The sequence below is a fragment of the Syzygium oleosum genome, unplaced genomic scaffold (genome assembly GCF_021117445.2).
Source record: "Syzygium oleosum isolate NSW1041296 unplaced genomic scaffold, Sole_v2.1 Sole_v2.03, whole genome shotgun sequence".
Lineage (NCBI taxonomy): Eukaryota > Viridiplantae > Streptophyta > Magnoliopsida > Myrtales > Myrtaceae > Syzygium > Syzygium oleosum.
The window spans coordinates 1,598,049-1,621,110 of NW_026607487.1; the positions used below are offsets into that span (position 1 = coordinate 1,598,049).

General features: G+C 40.0%; 1 protein-coding gene and 1 pseudogene across 1 annotated transcript; one reads left to right on the top strand and one right to left on the bottom strand.

The window, feature by feature from the left end:
* The first annotated feature begins 8,601 nt into the window (after window positions 1-8,601).
* LOC115662540 (disease resistance protein RUN1-like) lies at window positions 8,602-19,587 on the top strand (annotated as a pseudogene).
* A 1,912-nt stretch (window positions 19,588-21,499) lies between these two features.
* LOC130137675 (uncharacterized) lies at window positions 21,500-22,981 on the bottom strand. Its single transcript, XM_056309571.1, has 2 exons — window positions 22,165-22,981; window positions 21,500-22,080 (listed from the first exon to the last, which is right to left on the bottom strand). Exons 1-2 carry the CDS (start codon window positions 22,271-22,273, stop codon window positions 21,617-21,619), a joined length of 573 nt encoding a protein of 190 aa, XP_056165546.1. The 5' UTR covers window positions 22,274-22,981; the 3' UTR covers window positions 21,500-21,616.
* Window positions 22,982-23,062: the final 81 nt, after the last annotated feature.

A 23,062-nucleotide genomic window follows, 5' to 3' on the forward strand; every position in this document is an offset into this window, starting at 1 on the left:
AATATTTGAAAATTATGCCTCTAGCAAATGATGCATTCTCAAGCTCATTCAACTCGTGGATCACTAAAAAAGCACAGGACATTTAATCTTGCCTATTTTTTACAAAGTGGACCTATCATGTGTGAGATACCTAAAAGGATTCACCTAATGCTGATGGACCTGGCGGAAATTGAAAAAGCTTCAACTCTTTATATTATCTTGATCTCTCTTGTGTTCACAATATGTTTCTACTTGCACTCGATTCTCTCTGTTTAAAGCTTTGTTGGTGGTAGTTAGTACATAAGAGTGAATGTAAGTTTAATATAAACTGAACCTATTCACGTATTTGTCTATTTTTTAATCTTATTACTTTATCCGTTTGATAGAAGCATCCGTCCTTCATAAACTATTTTTGCATCTGCCAAATTAAGTCTATTTGAAAGTATTCCATGAAAAGATTGAAACTTATCTAAAACAATAGCCTTGATACCAATAAGCGTAAGTTTGCCCTCTTGAATCTTGCAATTAGGAATGACATTATCCATCTTCGTGATAGTGTGATGGGCCGAAAGACTACCCATTTTCTTGTATAAACTAGCAAAACAATGATCCTGATGGGTACACGCTGTAAAGAAAATCAAAGTTGATTCTTTTTAATCACTAACATATATCATGTTAGAAAATTTTGTTTTTTTTCTCTCATTTTAGTAAGATGATGTATTTCACAAAATAAATAGCAAATGATATTTAACTTTTAAATAGACTCATGACCTTGAATTTTTCTCCCCTACATCGCTAGATGTCGGCTTTTTAGATTGCTAACTCATTCGAATTGTTTCCTAAAGAATCTCTCGTAAAATGTCAACAATGCGTATTTTTTCAATGGATACCTCATATTACCAAAATAGAGATGGACCTATATAGTAAAGTTCAATCATTCCATCTATACCAAAGAATTATGTCTCAACCATCTATACCAAAGCATTACTTCTCAAGTTTGGAAATAATTGCTCATCATTATCATACACAACTGGAAGCATGAATGTAGAAAAATAGAGCTCTTAAATTTGGAAGACTATTCTGCCAAAAGTTTCTAACAATAATTCTTTAAACTTTGGAATGTAAAGAAACTAGAAAATTTTGGTGGGGCCAACATTTATTAGTGAATATGAAATTTTTTGTAAATACATAAAAGCATCAGCAATGGGTGCCACGGAAGAGACATGGATTGCTACCATTCTTACTTCTTAGGGTAGAGCTAACAGTCATCCAGAGACCACGAATTAGCGAACACACCTAGAGAGAAAGAGGTAGTTGACCTTTTAGGGGACCTCCCTTTAGGGGCCATCACCTAATCTTCCACAGTCAACCTCTCGAAGAGCACGAACCTTCTTCAGCATTTCCAAGGGGAGAACTTAACGTACACGTTATTCTCGAGTCGACCAAGCCAACAAGTTTGACTTGACTAGAGGATGAGGTCCAAACGAAGATAGGGCAAGGACTATAAGCATTTGCAGAAAAGCATCCTAAAAGCTTCTTCCGTTGTTTCTCCCAGCAAAAAAAAAGCTTCTTTCGTTGTTCATCAATCCTTTGGAGCAGCAGAAAAGCATCTTTTTGTTTCAACTTTCCGCCTGAGATCGCCATGGGTAATGGGCAGAGTCAGGGAAATAGAAAGAGAGCAGAGGAAGAGAGCACTGAGGGAGCATCCATTCCTTCGTTCATCTCTCCAGTACCCACAGATGTAGGTAGCCGTCAATATGTTGTGTTCTTAAGCTTTAAAGGCACCGATACCTGCAAGGCATTTAGTGATCACCTCTATCACAGTATGATCAAGGCGGGGACTGGTTTTTAAATCCCAAATTGGTACGCTCGTGAAAAATTTACCCCAAATTATTTTTTTGACTGCCAAAAACCTCAAACACCCCAAACTAATTTTTTGACCATAAAAAGCCTTAAATTGGTACACCTGTAATAAATTTGCCCTTTGTTAGGTTCCATCAAATTTTATCGCTAAATTTACTGACGTGGATGAATATGGTGACGTGGCAAGTCTACGTGAAAATTCATAAGGTTAATATGACGAAAAACCTCAAACTATTATAGTCAATTTGTCACATGTATACAAATTTGTGATTTTTTTTAGTATTTACGCTATGAATTTTCATGTGGACTTGCCGCGTCACCTTACCACGTTACCGCGTGTCATTCAGGTCAGCAAATTTAACGGTAAAATTTTACGGAAGCTAACAGATGATAAATTTGTTATATATGGACCAGTTTGGGATTTGGGGTAAATTTGTCACAGTTGTACCAGTTTGGGGTTTTTCACTGTCAAAAAATAGTTTGGAGTAAATTTGTCACATGTTCTAACTTGGGATTTTTCGCGGTAGCAACCCTTGTTGCAAAAGAGAGCTCCTAAATTTGGAAGACTATTATGCTAAAAGTTTCTAACAATAATTCCATAAACTTTGGAATGTAAAGAAACTAGAAAATTTTTGGCGGGGCCCAAACTTATTAATGATAAGAAATTTTTCGTAAATACAGAAAAGCATCAGCAATGGGGTCCGGGAAAAAGACATGGATTGCTACCATTCTTACTTCTTAGGGTAGAGCTAACAGTAATCCAAATACCACGAATTAGCGAACACGCCTAGAGAGAAAGAGGTAGTTGACCTTTTTGGCGACCTCTCTTTAGGGGCCATCACTTAATCTTCCACAGTCAAACCTCTCGAGGAGCACGGACCTTCTTCACCATTTCCAAGGGGAGAACTTAACGTACACGTTATTCTCGAGTCGACCAAGCCAACAAGTTTGACCTGACTAGAGGATGAGGTCCAAAAGAAGATAGGGCAAGGACTACAAGCATTTGCAGAAAAGCATCCTAAAAGTTTCTTTGGTTGTTCATCAATCCTTTTGAGCAGCAGAAAAGCATATTTTCGTTTCAACTTTCCCCCTCATATCGCCATGGGTAATGGGCAGAGTCAAGGAAATAGAAAGAGAGCAGAGGAAGAGAGCACTGAGGGAGCATCCATTCCTTCGTTCATCTCTCCAGTACCCACAGATGTAGGTAGCCGTCAATATGACGTGTTCTTAAGCTTTAGAGACACCGATACCCGCAAGGCATTCACTAATCACCTCTATCACAGTCTGATCAAGATAGGGAATGTACTGGTTTTTAAACCCCAAACTGGTACGCCCATGAAAAATTTACCTCAAATTAATTTTTTGACAGCCAAAAACCCTAAACACCCCAAACTAATTTTTTGACCATAAAAAGCCTTAAACTGGTACACCTGTAGCAAATTTACCCTCCGTTAACTTCCATCAAATTTTATCGTTAAATTTACTGACGTGAATGAACACGGTGACGTGATATGGTGACGTGGCAAGTCTACGTGAAAATCCATAGGGTTAATATGACGAAAAACCCCAAACTATTACAGTTAATTTGTCACAGGTATACAAGTTTGTGATTTTTCTTGGTATTTACACTATGAATTTTCATGTGGACTTGTCACGTCACCTTATCACGTCACCATGTGTCATTCAGGTCAGCAAATTTAACGATAAAATTTGATGGAAGTTAACGAACGGTAAATTTGTTATAGATGTACCAGTTTGGGATTTGGGGTAAATTTGTCACAGTTGTACCAGTTTGGGGTTTTTCGTGGTAAAAAAAATAGTTTATAGTAAATTTGTCACAGATGTCCGAGTTTTGGATTTTTCGCGGTAGCAACCCTTGCTGCAAAACAGAGCTCCTAAATTTGGAAGACTATTATGCTAAAAGTTTCTAACGATTATTCCATAAACTTTGGAATGTAAAGAAACTAGAAAATTTTTGGCGGGGCCAAGACTTACTAATTGTCACGCCCCGAACCCCAACAAGCTCGCGACATCCCCTGCTCCGGTCGGAATAGTTGCGACGTCCCAGGAACGTCGCCGACCCAACCCAAACATCAGAGCCACATGCGGAAGCGAATATAAAAACCCCCGGACTAAAATGACGACAACGGGGTAGAACAACAGAACAAACAAACAACAACATCTTCATACAGCACCAAATATACAAACATCATATAACAGGCCTAATTAACAAACTGGCATCCGAAATCACCATCAACAAAATATCAGGGTCTGGTTAACTTAACTTCCCTATGGGTCAACCCGATTTACACAACCCCCAAAACCTTAAGGAAAAACCTAAGGATCGCCCTCCTCCAGTCTGCTTCTGAATCTTCGGGTCTGAGCCTCCGGACACTCACCTGCAACTCCACTGGGCACCAAAAGCAGCTCCCCGGACTTCCAAAAAGAAAAGGCGCACTTCCCGGGTTTAGGGCTGGGGGTCTGAAAGTGGCGGTTATACAACCGTGAGACGAATCTCAATAAATGTACAACCCCAAACCCCACGTAGGCACTCACGTACCGCCAGACAAAAAAAAACACGCATAACACACGACAATCACTCAAACTAACAACCACACACAACCCTACCTGGAATCCATCATACGCGTCCCTGCACGTTAAATCCTAATACAGCCAGCACATCACAGCAACACAGCACAGACGCGCGCGTGCCTCAATTATAAGACAGAACTCACTTGGGCACGTCCCATACCGTGCCTAGTAGTTTCTACCCCATAATTAAGCATCACATCACGCGATACAAACACACTCGCACACTAACTCACACCATGCGTCTCTTTCTCAAACCTCACACCTCAAGCCAATTCTTACTCATCCTCAACTTTTCCACCACTACCGCGCCCGCGTAAAACGCATCAGGCCAACGGTCTTCTGACCTCGTCAGGCATCGTCACCCCGTCGGGCCGGGCATCGTCACCTCGTCAGGGACGGCATCGTCCCGCGTAAACGTATACGCCTCATGACGGAATCCTACACACACTTTCCTTCTACCGCGCCCGCGTAAAACGCATAAGGCCAACGGTCTTCTGACCACGTCAGGCATCGTCACCTCGTCAGGCCGGGCATCGTCACCTCGTCAGGGACGGCATCGTCCCGCGTAACGTACACGCCTCAGGACGGATCTTTCCAACCAAACCACATTTCCATATCCTCGTTCCACTCAAACCACACTTATACACGGCCAACAACCACACGACCCAACACAATTCCACATTGCACACAATTCACAAGTCACATACACTTCGCAAATATACATTCTCACCACGCAAGCACACCACACAATCATGCACATATAACACGCGATCCCAAAGCACAATCACACATTCTTGGCACGCGAACATATTGCGCAATTGCACTGCCACACCATCACACCTCACAACCACACACGTGACATATACGACCACACGTACACAACCCGAAACACAATCCCAAATCAGCCAACTACCACAAATCACACAATCACGCACAAATTTCCATTCAAGGCACAATCCCAATAATTAATCGCACAAATTAATTCCGATCAAACCTCAACATCACAGCCCTAATCCAAGCTCCCTAAACCTCAAAATTCGTCGCCTAATCAGCCCGCAACCACCAAATAATCAATCACTCAAATCAGTCCCGAACAGCACCTAAAACAGTCACAAAATCGCCTAAACCGGGTCCTAAACGAGCCTAGAAATACCCGAGCTCCTAGGTAGTTTTTGGGGGAGACACTTACCTAAGAAAACAGGGCAACTCGGCTGCATAGGGGTCGGAACAGTAGCAGCAGCAGCAGTAGCAGCAGCGTCGCCGCGACGTACGGACGCCGACTTACGAACGCCCCGTACGGACACTGTACGGATCCGTACGGACAGCGACGTATGGCGACATACGGCGAGGCTGGACGTCGCTGTGCCAGCGGCTCGGCTGTTCGAGCTCCGGCACGGCGGCGATCGGCCTCCAAGCGGCGGTTCTCGGCTTTCCTTTTGCCGAACGGGGAAAAAGAGGGAGAGAAAGACAAGATGGGGCGGTGCTGCTGGTGGGTGGTGGTTGGACAAGGCAGCAGCAGCGACGACGGAGGCCGGCGTGGCTCCGGCGAGCTCCGGCGAGGACGGCCAAGGAAGAAGGAAAACGGAGGAGGAGGAAGAAACGTGGGGGAGGGGTTGCTGTGGGTGGTCTGGCCGAATGGTGCTGGGAGGAGAGAGAGAGAGGGTCAGCTGGTCAAATATGACAGCCCCCAAGTGCCACGTGTTGCGATCCTACGCACTTTGACCATTTTACCCTTGATCTGACGGTCTAGGTTTAACCCAATCAAATAATTGAGGGGCAAAATTGTCCAAGGTCCAATAATGCAGCTGAAAAAACCAATAATAATAATCTCAAATAATTTCCCAAAATTCGGAACTGAAACGGGCCCAGGGGTAAAATCGTCATTTTTCCGGTCCCGGGGAGAAATTTCAATTTTTATCCCAATCAACCCCAAATATGCATAGCCAACATAATATGGCGTCGGAATCGTGAAAATAGCTTCTTAAGCCCTTGAAAATTGACTGCAAAGTCCTGAGAATAAAATACTATTATTTTTCACTTCGGAGCCAAAATTCCAATTTTTTACCGAAAAAACTCTAAATGCACGTGGCCACCCCAAAATGACACTAGCCTCAAAAAATAACCTCAAACGACCTCAGAATCGCCATCGGTGACCAGAGGGGCAAAATCGTCATTTTTCGGGTCCCGGACCGAAATCCATTTTTTTGCAGAAATGGGTGGCCCCAAGGTTGGCCAAGCCAAAAACGTCATCGGCCACTCAAAATTGTCACTTTCAAAATTCTTGATTCCCGGGCCCGAATTCCAAGAAATGACTAAAATTGAACAATCGCGACTTTAGCTTATCTCTGGCTAACGGGTGGCTCTCTGGAATTACGCGCTCTCGACCCGTGACCGACACTAAGTCAAATCACGTTTAAGTTTACTCTACCCAGGACGACCTCGGTTGTCATATAATTGCGAGGGTATGTCACTAGTTCCCTTTGGACACGATCAATCAAATAGACCGGTCTCGATTGGCTCAAAACATTCCCTCGTCAATCCATATGGTTGAAGATCGAACCCAGGTCGAGTTCTTTGGTCGTGCAAACTCAATCCCGTACTAGCCTTACCCCTAAGGTTAGCATCCCGTGAATGCGCATTTCCGGGTGAGATCTCACTATAAGTGCGTTGGCCAAAATATTCATTTCATGAATCCCAGGAAAAGGATCGAAAATTCAGACTGTTACACTAATGATATGAAATTTTTTGTAAATACAGAAAAGCATCAGCAATGGGGTCTGGGAAAGGGCCATGGATTGCTACCATTCTTACTTCTTAGGGTAGAGCTAACAGTCATCGAGAGACCATGACTTAGCGAACACGCCTAGAGAGAGAGAGGTAGTTTTCCTTTTCGTCTCCTCTTTCTAATTTCTAAACGAAAATTTCTTATATAAAGATCTACAAATTTAACTGTCGTGTTTACTAGTTTTTTTACCTTTTTGAGTGATTATGGATATTTTCTACAAGATTACATGACTATTAGGCTCCATTTGTTTTGCAAAAAATGAATAATTTGAAAAACATTTTCCTAAAAGTAATATTTTGTATCACTTGAAATAATTAGCCGATAAAAAATATTTTCATTATCGACAACATATAATATCTAAACATTTTCGTGGATGAGAAAAAAAAATTTGTTCATTCATTTTTATAATAGATATAAGCAATTATATTTAGGAAAATGTTTTCCAAATCATATAATTTCCACGAAACAAACGGAGCCTTAGTAATCAACGCTTGATGAAGGCAGGAATAAAGTATATGCATGTGCTTTCAAATAGATACTTACATTGAACAACCGATCAAAGGCAATGATTGGACCGAATATGGAAAAACTCTTAGACGATTTGGGTGCACGAGAGCTCATTGAATTTGAGCCCACGATATTGGTGGTGCCACAAGAAACCACACGATCTAAGGGTCATCATGCATTGGGCACACATGCACTCAAGAATGTCTCAAAATATATGCTCACTGCCCAATTTAACTTTTGTCAATTCTACATGTGAGCGATTTATATAACTTCCAAAACAACAATCAAAGACGCAACTGTTGGAAATTTCCTCCAACGAGGAAAGTGCATGCACCTAGAGGGTGAGGTCCATCAGGCAATAAACAGGCGGGTGACATTAGTTTGGCTAATGAAAATGGGATCAGACAGACTGTTGGAGAAAACTAGGTTTGTTTATATATTAGGCTAAAAAGAATCAAGAGCAAGGTCGAAAGATCATGATAAGGATTTAGTAACGTGTGAGTTTTTTGTTCAAAGAGGAAGATGCTTCTTCCATGGAGTTCCCTACATAATTTGAAGACTCTTGAATGGATTCAATATCTTAGATGTGAACTAAAAGAATTGTCTCTAAATATCTTAAGGCATGCTCGGAGTTATCTAGTTGTTCAAACACGTGTTTCAAAGAAGTCAATTACGCGTTAGGAGCATTCTGAGCAAGTAAATGATGTGGGCTTTTTGGGCGCCCTCTGTAGGGCTCATCCACTAATCTTCTACAATGAAACGACGTCTGTAAACTTAACTAAAGTGAAGGCTGTGTGACCATGTCCCTGTTACCCCTCTCTCTCTCTCTCTCTCTCTCTCAAAAAGAGCACGAACCTTCTTCAGCATTTCCAAGGGAGAAATTAGTGTACACATTATTCGCGTGTGGACCAAACCAACAAGTTTGACTTGACTAGAGGGTGAGGTCCATAAGAAGATAAGGCAAGGACTACAAGCATTTGCAGAATAGCATCCTGAAAGCATCTTTTGTTGTTCATCAATCACTTTGAGCAGCAGCAGAAAAGCATATTTTCGTTTCAACTTTCCCCCCCTCATATCAACATGGACAAAGACCAGAGTCAGGGAAAGAGAAAGAGAGCAGAGGAAGATAGCATTGAGGGAGCATCAACTTCTCCATTCATCTCTTCAGCACCCACAAATATAGGTAGCGGTCAATACGACGTGTTCTTGAGCTTTAGAGGCTTGGATACTCGCAAGGCATTCACCGATCACCTGTATCACAGTCTGATCAAGGCAGGGACTGTACCATTTTGCATGTTTAGGGATGAAAACAGCATCCCAATTGGTGAGGAATTTGGTTCAGAGATTCTCGATGCCATTGCACGATCAAAAATTTCGATCCCCATCATCTCGGAAAATTATGCTTCGAGCAAATGGTGCCTCTACGAGCTCATTCATATCATGGACCGCAATAAGAGCACGTCACACATAGTCTTGCCCATCTTTTACAAAGTGGACCCATCAGATGTGCGGCATCTAAAAGGAAGTTTTGGGGAGGCCTTCCATTCGCGTAAGAAGCGTTTTGATGAGAAGGATATCCAGGAAGGGCAACGAGCACTTAATGAAGTCAGTTACTTAAATGGATGGGAATCAAAGAAATTTGCCGACGGGTACTTCACTTAACTTTTTCTTTTTTTGATAAGTAAGTTTTCTTCTTCACGCAGAACCGATGAAATGCAAATGAATTACTTTCACTGCAAGCTCAGAAAAGATCCCCAACAAGCGTTAGTTCAGTTGATAAGGATCGAATACTTCACATAGACTATGTCTAGGTTCATAATCTCTCACTGTTTTGGTTGTTTGACAGGCATGAGGGAAAATTAATAGAACGTGTGGTCGAGACCGTTACAAGCAAATTACAGGAAGATTTTCAGCTAGATTTGCCTAAGCAACTAGTTGGACTTGATGGCTGTATGAAGGAAATTATGAATTGGATAGGCAATCCTTCCATCCATGCTCGAATGATTGGAATTTATGGCATGGGTGGGATAGGCAAGACTACTCTTGCCAAGTGCATCTATAATCAACTCTCAAATAAATTTATGCATGTCAGCTTCCTTCCAGATGTTCGAGAAACTACTAGACGCCACAGTATTACGTATCTACAGAGTCAACTTATATCGAATATACTAAATGAAAAAAAGGAAGTGTCTAGAATTGATGATGGAATTAATATAATCAAATCTAGATTCAGAGAAAAGGTTCTCATTCTTCTGGATGATATAGATGACAAGAATCAACTAGATTCATTGGCTAGGGAACGTAATTGGTTTATGGCAGGAAGTATGATCATTGTTACAACTAGAAATAAAGCCGTTCTTGATCAATCTGAATTCGAGGTAGACTACAAGTATGAATTGTATGGATTGGATGAGGTGCATGCTTTGCTTCTATTTAACAGACACGCATTTCATATGGACCATTCTCCGAGGGACTTTAAGGGTATATCTCATGATATCATATCCACCATGGGTGGGCTTCCTTTGGCACTTAAGGTCGTAGGTTCATACTTGTATAAAAAAACGAATCGAAAAGTATGGGAAGATGTGCGGAAGCAATTAGAAGGCCAACCACATAAAGATGTCCAAAAGATATTGCAAATAAGTTATGATGCATTAGAAGATGGACATAAGCAGATTTTTCTCGATATTGTTTGTTTCTTTATTGGTAAAATGAACCCTCACCCTCCGATCAACCCTTACGCCATGTACATGTGGGAGGACTGTGGGTTTTATCCAAGTCAAGGAATTGAAGAGTTGCAGTTGAGATGCTTAATTAAAATTGGAGATGATGGTGTGTCACGCCCCGAACCCGAACGAGCGCGCAATCATCCCTTTGTGGTCGTAATGTACGCGACATCCCAGGACTTATCGCCGACCCAATCAAAACACTAACGAGCAACGCATGCGGAAGCAACCTCGAACTCTCCAAACAACATATAAACAACGGGATAGTAGAGAGACAAACAATACACATTAACAAGACACTTTTATAAACATAACATCGATTACAACACATACATTTGCAAGCCATCTACGAGGCCACTATCTACGAACCACGCACAACAACAAGGATCGGGTGGTTGGAAAGCTTAACTCCTCTACAAAAAGGGGCACTCAAAAGATGAGCTAACTCGACCTAACACTTCTCAATAAGCAACTACCTAAGCCTCGCTTAGGCCAAAGCGTACTTCCGAACAATTCTAAACATGCGATTCAAACAATCGACGTGCCATAAACAATCACAGGCGTCCTTACCTCGCCTCGGCACATACACAAGCCCTGCACGTTAGAATATCGCCATAACACAGCCAATTGCTCATCAAGCTTGTACAATGCAATTCAAGGCATAATCATGCATAACACGGTTAATAACCCAGACGTGCTCAACATTAAATTCAATCATGGCATTCTCCAATGCATAGCACACGTTTATAAATGTCCAGATTATTAACGACCTCTCGGGCCACCGAACTCCCGCCGGTCTTCTGGCGTAACCAGGCATCGTCCCGCTACGTCGGCGACGGCAACGTTGGGGATCGAACACCCCCGGCAAGCCGGGTACCCAACGGCATTCCACTTAGGAGCATCGATCCGGCCTCCACCGCGATCGGCATCGTCTGGGATCGAACACCCCCCGGCAAGCCGGGTACCAGACGGCAACGTTGGGGATCGAACACCCCCCGGCAAGCCGGGTACCCAACGGCATCGTCTAGAACTCCCGCCTAGACGGAACGTGTCGTGACCATGCACACACCTCAGCAATCATTATCAATTCTTATCTTTGTAAATTAGCCCAATGTCAACTAAATCCGTCAAACGCCACGATAACATCGAATAGTCCCCAAGAGAGAGAAAACCAGAATTGCACACATTCGGGCTATTCTGGGCAGTTTGCGCAACAACCGAAATTTCTTTGAAATAAATATTACTTCAACTCCAAAAATTATGAAATTTGCATATGTTATACAAAACATCTTGATGAACATTTTTCATGAAGAACACAAGATCCATTTCTGTCTAGAACCACCTCTTTTTGTCATCCAAAGTCGGACATAAAACATTTCATTCGGACTGGCCATCCGGCTTCCAAAATGCATTTCAAGTAGTAACCAAATCTCCCTAGAACGATTTGAAATTTTTATATGTCATAGCCAAAAATGTCTCCAACAAGTTTTGTGAAGGAAGTATTTTGAAAATAGGTCTAGAAAAATTTATAAAAATTCGAACAGACCCGAAGGTCGGAGGAACAGTGTTTCCGGCAGACTTATTTCGGTCAAAAGATGGACTTACGAATGGCACTAAATGATCTCCAAAAATTCCAGATTTAATATAAGTCAAACTTCAAGATGTTATGAACAACTTTCATGAAGAACACTTCCTCAAATTCGGCCCACACAAGTCACAGTAAAAATAGAAAAATCCAGCGACACAGCAGCAACCTTACCGAAAATTAACCAACATGCACCACCAAGCAAACCAAGCACAACCAGCCACTAAACCAACTATCCACAGTCCTTAAACCATCTCTAACATGTCCATTAGTCACCCCTTAGCCTAGTCAAGGGTCAGGAAGCCACTTACTCAAGGCCTAAGCAAGATTTTCAAGCTAGGGAGCCTAACAAAGCCAAGCCAAGCAAGCAGCAGTTGCTCCGGCGGTTGGACGGGTAGCTCGGCGATTTCCGGCGACCTGGACAGCGGCGAGCGGTAGCCGGACGGCTGAGGTGGTTGGCTGGTGGAGATGGACGAAGGTGCTGGTGATGCTGAGTGGTGGTGGTGACGGGATGGACGAATGGAAGGGAAGGGAGAGAGTGAGCTCGGTGGTGGTGTGTGGCTAAGATGAGTGGCGGCGGGTGGCGGTGCTCACGGCGGCTGAGGGTGGCTGAGCAAGGGAGCTGGTCGGTCTGGTGAGCAGCAGCAAGAAGAAAAGCAAGAAGCAACGAAGCAAAATGAAGAAGAAAACAGCAGCAACAGAAGTGAAGAAGCAGCGTTAAAAGGGCAGAACAGAAGCAGCATGTGAAGTTCATCATGGGCAGCAGCAGCAAAGGCGTGGGCAGCGGCAGGTCAGCAGAGGAAGTCAGCAAGGAGGAGAGGTCAACAAGTCAGCAGAACAGAGGCATGGCAGCGGCAGCAAAGCAGAGGCAGCAGCAACGTGAGGGTGAGCAGCAACGTGGGGAGTCAGCTGAAGCATGGGGCAGTGACTGATGGCTGAGGTGGGTTGGTGGAAGAAGTCAGCAATGTCCAACTAGCCGTCCTCCGATCAACCATTACGCCATGTGCATGTGGGAGGACTGTGGGCTTTATCCAAGTCAAGGAATTGAAGAGTTGAAGTTGAGGTGCTTAATTGCGTTTTAATTAAAAAATTGGACATGATGGTGAGTTTATAATGCATGATCAACTGAGAGATCTAGGAAGGAGCATTTTTTGTCAAGGGCAACCACTTGACAAACGTAGAGGGCCATGGGATTGCAACTATAGGGGAGCCTCAAGAGTAGTATGGGAAAATATGGTAAAATATGGCACTCCTTTCTTTTCCTCTCCCTCTTATTTTAATATATTTAATCTGATCTATTCTAATATTTCATCTAGCATGAATAGATGCTCTTACTTTCTAGGAAAAAAATTTGTGTAAACATCCATTTATGTCCATTACAACTAAATAAATTGTAAGTATCCGAAGGATGAAAGAGTTAAATCATTTGATTTGATTTCATTGATATAAATTACATCTATAAAATTTTAGGAATCGGCAAATAATATGCATTAGGGCCAATTATAAGTATCCAAATGTACTGTGGTGCTCCTGTGATTTAGGAATCCAATTTTTGATATTTTTTTCTCCATTTTGATTTTGAAGATACCCGTCCCTCTGCTCTACTAGTTATTTCTATCTCTTTTCATTCTTATTTCCTCTTAATAGATAAGATAGCAAAAATCCCCTTAAAAATATTTTCAGGAAAATCTTACTGTTTTTTAAGGTTTTGTCAAGTTCACCTTGCTCATTTCTCATAACAAACATTTCTATCCGCTATAAGTTGTTTTATATTATTTATATTTTTTGGAACAATGCCTCTTTTGTGCTAGGAACCGCTAGACTAACTTGACTATTTAAAAAAAAAGAAAAAGAAAACTTGACTAACTAGAGGAAATGTTGTGCTTATTATTATATTCATACCTTTGTATTCATTATATATGATTTTCAACACGAAGCGAATTTTTTCGACGATGTTTCTCTTTTACTTAAATTATCGATGTTCATGTCATTTTATCATTATATATTTGTCCATCTTGATGCCTCATTATGCTCATGACCGATCAATGGCAAGGAATTAACCCTAACAATTAACCAAGAGATGTTGGGCAAAGGAAACAGCTTTTTATTCTTGATATAATTTGAAATAGTTTGTTCCTATGATTCAATATCACACTCTTTTGTTGATCCAATAACTCCTTAAGATTAGCAAAAAGAGCATACCATACGGGTCTTTGGAAAAATGAAAAAAAGTTAAATCTGTTTTGAATAGACAAAAATGTTGAAAGATGATAATTAGTGTTGAAAAAAAATTAAATGATTGTAAGATGGAAAGATTTTGATTTAACTTTGGAAAATGAAATACTTGTGGGACTAATTTCCAATTGTCTTGACTATCTAAAATATAATTATGTCTATTTTGTTATATCCTATTTCTTCAACTCATTTTGGTGAAATATATGCGAATTGTATGTAAACTTTTGATGAAAGTTTGAGGTTTGAAATCCCCTTTCCATATAGTAGACTTTTTAATGTAATATACCGTATAGATTGATGTACATGCGAAAATTATGAAAGATAGCGTGGGGTGATGTTTACAACAATTTAGTGACTTTTCCTATGAACAAACTTAAAAGAAATTATACCCCTTGCGGGCTTTTCACAATTTTAAGCAGAGATAACGATAAACGAGTAAAACGGTAAAAGTAAATCAAACCAACCAAAAAAACAATTCTAACTAATTGAACTTTTGGGGGAAAATATAGGTATTATTATTAAAGTCAATCAAAGCCATATGGGATTTTTTTTCACCATATTCAACTAATTAAATGATATGTTTTAGCATGAAATTATAAGAGTATGTTTCGACTTATAAGATGCAAAAAGAAACAGTGCCATTCTTATGCAAACGGACATATGTATCTTTAGTTTTTTTTTTGGTAAATAAAAATAAATGGACATATTCAGAAACTTTCATATGGCAGGCATTGCTTAAAATCTAGAAAAAGTGCATTGCTAACCATTGTCACCACGTCACTTTTTAAACATACTTTACAAAAAAAAATTCAATTTTCAAAGAAATGATTAAACACTCCACAAATATAGTTAATGAAATGAAAATCGGGTCCTTCCTTAGCTACTTAAAGGTGGCTCACTAGAACTCTTTGACAAATTCTTTTGAAAAATTATACACAAGTCATATGAAAATTTACAAGTAAACATTTATATGTTGTAAAATGGTTTCATGTATTTCGTCTTAAATAAAATTCAAAGTGCATGCGCCATATAATTTGAAAAAAAAGAGAGCAAATGATAAAATATTGAGGTGCATTTGCCTTAGTTGTTTTAAAGCAATAACTATTTTAAAAAATTAAATGCGAAATCACGTGTCTGTATTTATGTACAGGAGTGATAGGAAGATAACAAATCGTGCAAATCCAAGATTTAAAAAGAAAAAGCAAAAATTAAAAAGTTAAAAAGTCAATTTAGAGACTCTCAATGGATTGATTGGATATAATTGGAGGGGAATTGAAAAGGATTCCGTCATTTTTTTGTCTCCTCGAATTCCTTCCGCCATGTCCAGAGACGTCCTCATATGAACCATTTGAAAAAACTTGCAGATCCCCTGGTTCCGTGTCCATATTTTTTAAAGCAATAACTATTTTTTTCTTTATTTTCAAAAATTTCGAAAGGTCGTTGAAAAAAAAATTAAATGTGAGTTCACGTGTCCATATTTATACACAGGAAGGATAGAATGGCAACAAATCGTGCAAATCCAAGATTTTAAAAAAAAAGAAGAAGCAAAAACTGAAAAAGTTAAAAAGTCAATTTACACGCTCTCCTGATTGATTTGATACAGTGGGAGCTTTACAACCCCTGGATTTATGACTGGATGCGAGCAGCTACAAGCGGAGGCTCCAACGAACTCCTTTCTGAAGTAAGATGGCTTCAGTGGGAGTTCTGGGAAGACGATCAGCCTCTTCCGACGACCAATTTGCATCTACCGAAATCATCGGTGCTGGATTTATCATGGAGCGGAATCAAGCGGAGACTCCAACGAATATGCATCTGCCGAATTTCTCAATGTTGCGTCTTGGGAGACGATCCGCCTCTTCCGACGATCAGTTTGCATCTACCGAACTTATCGGTGCTGGATTTATCAGGGAGCTGGGGCATCACAGAGGATTGGGAAGGATGGAGGAGTTCATTCATGGTAAGATTGGGGGAAAAAAGAAAGACATCATCCCTCTCTCCGTGATTTAAGATGGGGTTTTGTTTTTGTTTAGCCGATCCCCCAACTCTCGTTCTTTTGACAGCTTTATTCTCCTCTTTTTTGTGTAGACGGCAAAGCGGCTTCAAGTTCTCGACCTTAGCTTTTGCGATGGTTTAAGATGTACTCCTGATCTCTCGGCTTTCACGCAGTTGAAGATCCTCACCTTGAGATATTGTCAGAGACTGGAGCATCTCCACCCTTCTGTTGGCAAACTCAAGAGCCTCGTTTCCTTGGACTTGAGTTACTGTAAAAGTCTCAAGGAGCTACCAGAGGAAGTGGGCGAATTAAAAGATTTAGAGGAACTTCTATTATATCAATCTGGTATTACAGAGATCCCTACGTCTATTGGTTCTCTGAGGAAGCTGAAGAATCTGAGTGTCGAAGGTTGTAGGTCACTGAGAGAAATCCCTAGCTCAATTGGGGATCTACAGAATTTGCAACACCTGCACTTGAGTTATTCTGGGATTGAAAAGCTTCCCAGTGCTATTGGAAGGTTGACAAATCTGCGGACTCTAAGTCTCCGACAATGCAATAGTCTGAAAGGGGCAATTCCAAGTGAAATCGCTGACTTGTCTTCGCTCGAGATTCTCTGACATCGGTGGGGCACCGATATCTAACCTGCCAGAAAGCATCCAGAATCTTTCTTCTCTCCAACGCCTTTACCTAGGGTGCCGGTCGGTGCCAGAGCAGCTTCCTACGGGCTTAACGTATCTGCAGGTCACTTGTCATAGTCCCAGGTTGCCACATCTTTCTAGCCTAATCCACCTAGAAGAACTCCATCTTTGGGCATGCTATCTACTTGAATACATCCCCGAGCTTCCCTCAAGACTCTTGAAACTCCGTATTGAGAAGTGTGGTAAGCTGATATTGCTTAAGCTCGACGGATGTGAGTACTTGGAAAAGTTTTCAATAAAAAAGTGCAGTTCAATTGAAAGATTGGACCTTTCACAATCAATTTGTCTGAAACAATTATACGTTGAGGATTGCAATAAGCTAGTTGAAATTCAGGGCCTTAATAATTTGGAGCTCTTGGAGGACATATCTATAGATCACTGCAATTTCATTGAAAGGCTTATCTGTGTTGAATCATGGTGTTTGAAGGAATTACAGATATTTACTTGCAACAATCTAGTCGAAATTAGAGGTCTTGATGGTGCGAAGTTCTTAGAATATTTGGATATTGGAGGATGCGAATCAATGGAGACGTTGCCAAATTTGATGAGATGTGAGAAATTACGATCTCTATATGTTCAAGATTGCAAGAAACTTACTCAGCTTCGGGGACTTGAAAAGTTGGATTTAATTAATTTGAATATTTCTGGTTGCGACTCATTGGAAGCGATACCGAAATTATCCGGAATTTAGAAATTATGAATTAAAGCTGTTTTGCGACTCATGGAGTGATGTTTCCTCAACGAGGTAAATTAGCAAGTGAACAATCACTTTTCTTCTGAGATTCATGACCTACTTTTCATCACTATCTTCTTTTGACAAGAAGGTTTTCCATCACAGGGTTCTGATTCTGAGCTATCCTAAATTGCTAGTCTTACATAATTGAAGGAGTGGGGGAGTTGGTCATAGAAGCTGACATGATGCTTCAGCCAAGATGAAAATGTAGACCCAAATGACAATAAAAGGCATTGGTCATCTAGTAAGATTCTTCATCCTTGAACGGCCAGCATGAACGGATAGAGTAATACTTTTTACGAAGCTCTATTTTTTAAGAATGATTTGCTCCACTCCGGGTTTCTATTTGATTGATTTTGGAAACTCCATATATGCCTACGTATATTGCTGTTGGTTACGTTATAGCAATGCATTTCATTTATCCTTCCATTGACAGCTTTTATAGACTGCAAACAGATTAGCGGCTTGTGAGGCAAGGATGAAAATATCAAACATAGGTAAACAAGAATTCCCTAGTGATTTACAGTATCCCTCTCTGTAAACCTGGGATTTGAAATTTTCTTCTAGAGGCCGACGATCTTCTGCTACTCAATATTGTAAACAACACCCAGATTTTCCCTGTCCAAAATTCATATTTTCTTTGAAAAATCCTTGGCCATTTTGAATTCCTTTGTGAGTTGTCTTGTGTCAAATTTGACTAATGGCATATGTCCTGTTTGGGACAAACGCCTTTCGGTTTTTCGTGATAAACGAAAACCCTGTCAAGTTTCTTAATGTTCCCTTTATGTTCCTCTTGAGCCTTCTAAGAAGGGCTTCAATTCCCAGTAAGTATGATGAACTGAGCTAAAATAAAATATAAGGGTCAAGTGTTTCTGGTTGGTGATAAAAAAAAATGTTAAAGCAGTTTTGGCCAGTCTGTCATATATGAATGAACACCCCCTTAACATTACCAGTAGTCAAACTGTTGTTTTGAAATATTATCAAGGAAGGTAAATTGGTGCTACTGCTTCTGTGACAGGTTTGGTTGGTCTATGTAATGATCAAGGCTTACTTTGGGACTTCAATTCAATCAACTGTATTGATGACCTTTTGCATAATTGGACAATTTTTTGCCCATCTGTGAAACAAGCTAGGGCAAGGAACTCAAGAATTTGCTAATTAGTTTACATCCTATTTGATCCTATTGTTGTCATGAAATTGCTTATCACATGACTGATTTGGGTGTGGCTCACTTGGCTGAGAAACTTCAAATTCCAGACTTGAGACCGATCAAAATGAAGAAAAGGGATTTTGCAGAGGAAGCATCAGCAACAGCTGAGGACCATCTTGCGTGCCAACAGTGAGACAAGTCATGTATTTTTAACATAGGTAAATAAGCAGTAAATTATCATTTTTCTTCTAATATTCATGTCCTACTTTTCATCACCATCTTCTTTTGACAAGATGGTTTTCCATGACAGGGTACTGCACTTTCCTGAATTGCTAGTCTTACATAATTGAGGGAGCAGGGTAGTTGGTTGTAGAAGCGGACATGATGCTTCAGCCAAGATCAAAATGTAGACCCAAATGTCAATAGAAGGCATTGGTCATCTAGTGAGATTCTTCATCCTTGAACAGCCAGCGTGAGTGAATAGAGTAATACTTTTCTCGAAGCTCTCTTTTTTAAGAATGATTTGCTCCACACTGGGTATCTATTTGATTGATTTTGGGGACAAACACCTTTCAATTTTCTGTGATGAACAAAAACCCTGTCATGTTTCTTATTGTTCCCTTGATGTTTCCCTTAAACCTTCTAAGAAGGACATCAATTCTCAGTAACTATGAGGAGCCAAGGTAAAATAAAATTCAAGGTTCAAGTGTTTCAGGTTGGTGATAAAAAAAAAATGCAAAATTAGTTTTGGCAAGTCTATCATATATGGTTTTAGACCACCTTAACATTATCAGTAGTCAACACTGTTGTTTTGAAAGATTATCAAGCAAGGTCAACTATTGCTACTTTTATGACAGGTTTGGCTGGTCTTATGTGATGATCAAGACTTACTTTGGGACTTCAATTCAATAAGCTGTATTGATGACCTTTGCCTAATTGAACAAATTTTTGCCCTTCCGTGAAACAAGTGCAGGCGAGAGCTCAAGAATTTGCTAATCGGTTTACATCCCATTTGATCCTATAGTTGTCATGGAGTTGTTTTGTCACATGACTGATTTGGGTGTGGCTAACTTGGATGAGGAACTTCATCTTTCATACCTTAGACCAATCAAAATGAAGAAAAGGGATTTTGCAGAAGAAGCATGAGCAACAGCGGAGGACCATCTTGCGTGCTAACTTTGAAGAGGCTCATGAGCTAACTAGAGTGTCCTAAGGAAGTTTTGATGCTTGTGAAGATCCAAAACACTTGATTTGGTCTTAACAGCACATACCTGAACGATAGTAAATGTAGTATTTAAAATTGAATCTGCTTTCTGTTTGCCCATTATGGTCTACCTCTGTCAATCAATTACGTAGCTGCTGATATTTTTGTATGTTATGCTGATGTAGAGTTGTTTGATGCGGTTACATTATAATGATATCACTCCTTAACTCGATGAGGCTCTGCAGAGGGAGGTATGCACTAACAGGATCCTCCATTTCTATCATTTATTTGTGTGACAATATCATTTGCATGTCGTCATATAGGTTTCTGATTTGATAAGCTCAGCCTCATGTATGCGGCATTGAATTCGTAAAGTTGAAATTGACCTCACAAATTATCCCGTATTGCTGATTTTGCTGATTAGATATTGCCAATAACCAAGTAACAAATACACCTTTATGTTCTGTAGTTTAGGCACTTCACCTTTTCAACATAATATTATTAACATCAATTCTGCTCCTAAACACAAACAAGGAAAGTGTTGCTAATTGCTTACTTCTCCCAAGTCAGTTGTTTTCTTTTTCATTGGCCAGCTAATGAAGTCTCTGTTCAATGTGGTCCTACTGTGATTGGCGTAAATGATGTTTAGGCATTTGTACCTTATCTTTAGGGGGTAAATTTTGATGCTATGATGTCGGTTTTTTTCATTTACTGATAATTAGGGTGCGCATGACAACCATTCTGTGCCCGGGAACTATTTCTGAACAGAAATGATTTTTTTTTATTCTGTGCCCGGAAACAATTTCTGAACATTTGAAGGCGTTTGGTAACTGTCCAAAATTTCTTTTCTTGGAATAGAAAAAGAACAGAAATGCGTTTGGTAACTGCAGAAAATTTCTATTCCTGGAATAGAAAAAGAATAGAAATGCGTTTGGTAACTGCAGAAAATTTCTATTCTAAATTTTTTTGAAGTGCTTTTTAAAACTTGGTATTAATTCTCATGGAGCACTTACCAATTTTATTTTTTTCTTGTAAGTGAAGGAAACATGGTGATATGTATAATCATGGTATATAGTTGGTACAAACTCTTCCCTCTATCACTCCTAGCAGTGTATACCGTATTTTGACTTTACCGTATTTTTGCTCCTATCGAAGAACTTGGAATTAGAATGGAAACATTACTCCAAATCCAAATATTAGGTAAGTGCTTGTATTGAAGACTTTAAGATGAATCTCATCTAAATCCTTTTCCTTTTTTTCATTATGGAGAAAATTTCTGTGGATGTTTTATTAGTTAAAACTTTAGGTATCACAAAGAAGTGTTGGCAAGAACTTATGTAAGTCCAACTTCCCCCTAAGCAACTACCTAAGCAATCTTGTATAAACAATTTTGACTGGACTAAAATTCAACCTTGAGTTACTAGATTTTTCGTTGATCGACTCATGTCATACCATCAGTAAAGTACATGTAATAAAACAAAAGGAAATGACAAAAGTACATGTAAGGATCATCTCCCATCGTCATGTAGTATTTAAAAATAATATTACAAAAGTCAGAAACACAAATCATGGAATCTCGGGCAAATTGTAATCCCTTGCCATTTTATTTGCAATACTTTTCCTAAGCATGTTTATCTCAGCTGCTTGCTCAAGTGGTGTATCATCCGCAACCTCCACTTCTCTAGCTCCAAATGGGTAGTCTGGATCTCCATAATGAGAAAAGTTTTTGTCCATATTGTCCTCCTCACGAATGTAATTATGGAGAGCACAACATGCAATTACAACAAGTGCTTGCTTTTTTATTGTAAATGGGGGCATGTGTCTCAAAACGGTGAAGCGATTCTTTAATGCCCCAAATGACCTCTCAATGACATTCCTTAGTGAAGAGTGCCTATGGTTAAACAATTCTCTTGCTGTGCTTGGCCGTCTTCCACGCCCCCTATAATCGTTCAAATGATACCGTTCACCTTTAAACGGAGTTAAAAATCCCGGAAGTGATGCATAACCAGAATCTACCACGTAGTATTTGCCTATAACATGGTATATATAAATTTGTTAGAATATGCAATCATAACAATCATAAAGAAAGTTTTTCTTATAGACAAAGCAAATACCTAATGGTGGTCGAGGAAATTGCAGTCGAGGAGTCTCGAGTGCTGCCGAAAGCACCCGACAATCGTTGGCAGATCCTTCCCACCCAGAATACACGAAAGTAAACTTCATATCAAATGAACAAACACACAGCACATTCTGGGTGGTATTCCCTTTCCTACCTCTATATGGGACCTGCTCAGACACAGGGACGGAAGCATTGATATGGGTGCCATCAATAGCACCTACGCAGCCCTGTGCATTTATAAAAATCTAATGTTATACAAGATTATCAACTACATGTATTTGATAATGTAAACTCAAAAAATAAAAACCATACCTTGAAGTATCGTTCATGATTAGGATTCATAAGAATTTCCTGTGGGACAACATCAAAGGACGGTGGTTTGATAACTTCCTTTGAGAGTTTGATAATTGCTTTCAACACTATATTGAAATAGTTGCTAATTGTTTGTCCTGAACGTTGGAATCTCTCACATAAATCTCTATTGGAGTTATTGTGACAAACCATAGATAAGAATATCCCAACTTGTTCATCTATCCTAATAAACCGACTATCTTTCAACCAACCTTTTGCCCTCATTAATTCACATAGGTTCAGAAAAACATGTCTCTCCATCCTGAAGGCTTCATAGCATCTATCTGAATGTCCATAAACAATCTCCCTTATCCATTCAGGTCCTGATAGTTTGCTGTCCCTAATAGGTTCTCTCGTATGCATGGACATGTCCTCCGCAATGATGCACGACCATCCTATCAATATATATACATCATCATCATCCAATAATTGTTCATCTGGATCTACCTGCCCATTAGACACACTATTTGATCCCCCTTCCATAGTACCTATATTATCACACAAATACAAGAACATCAATATAGATATGTAAAAAAAAAAAA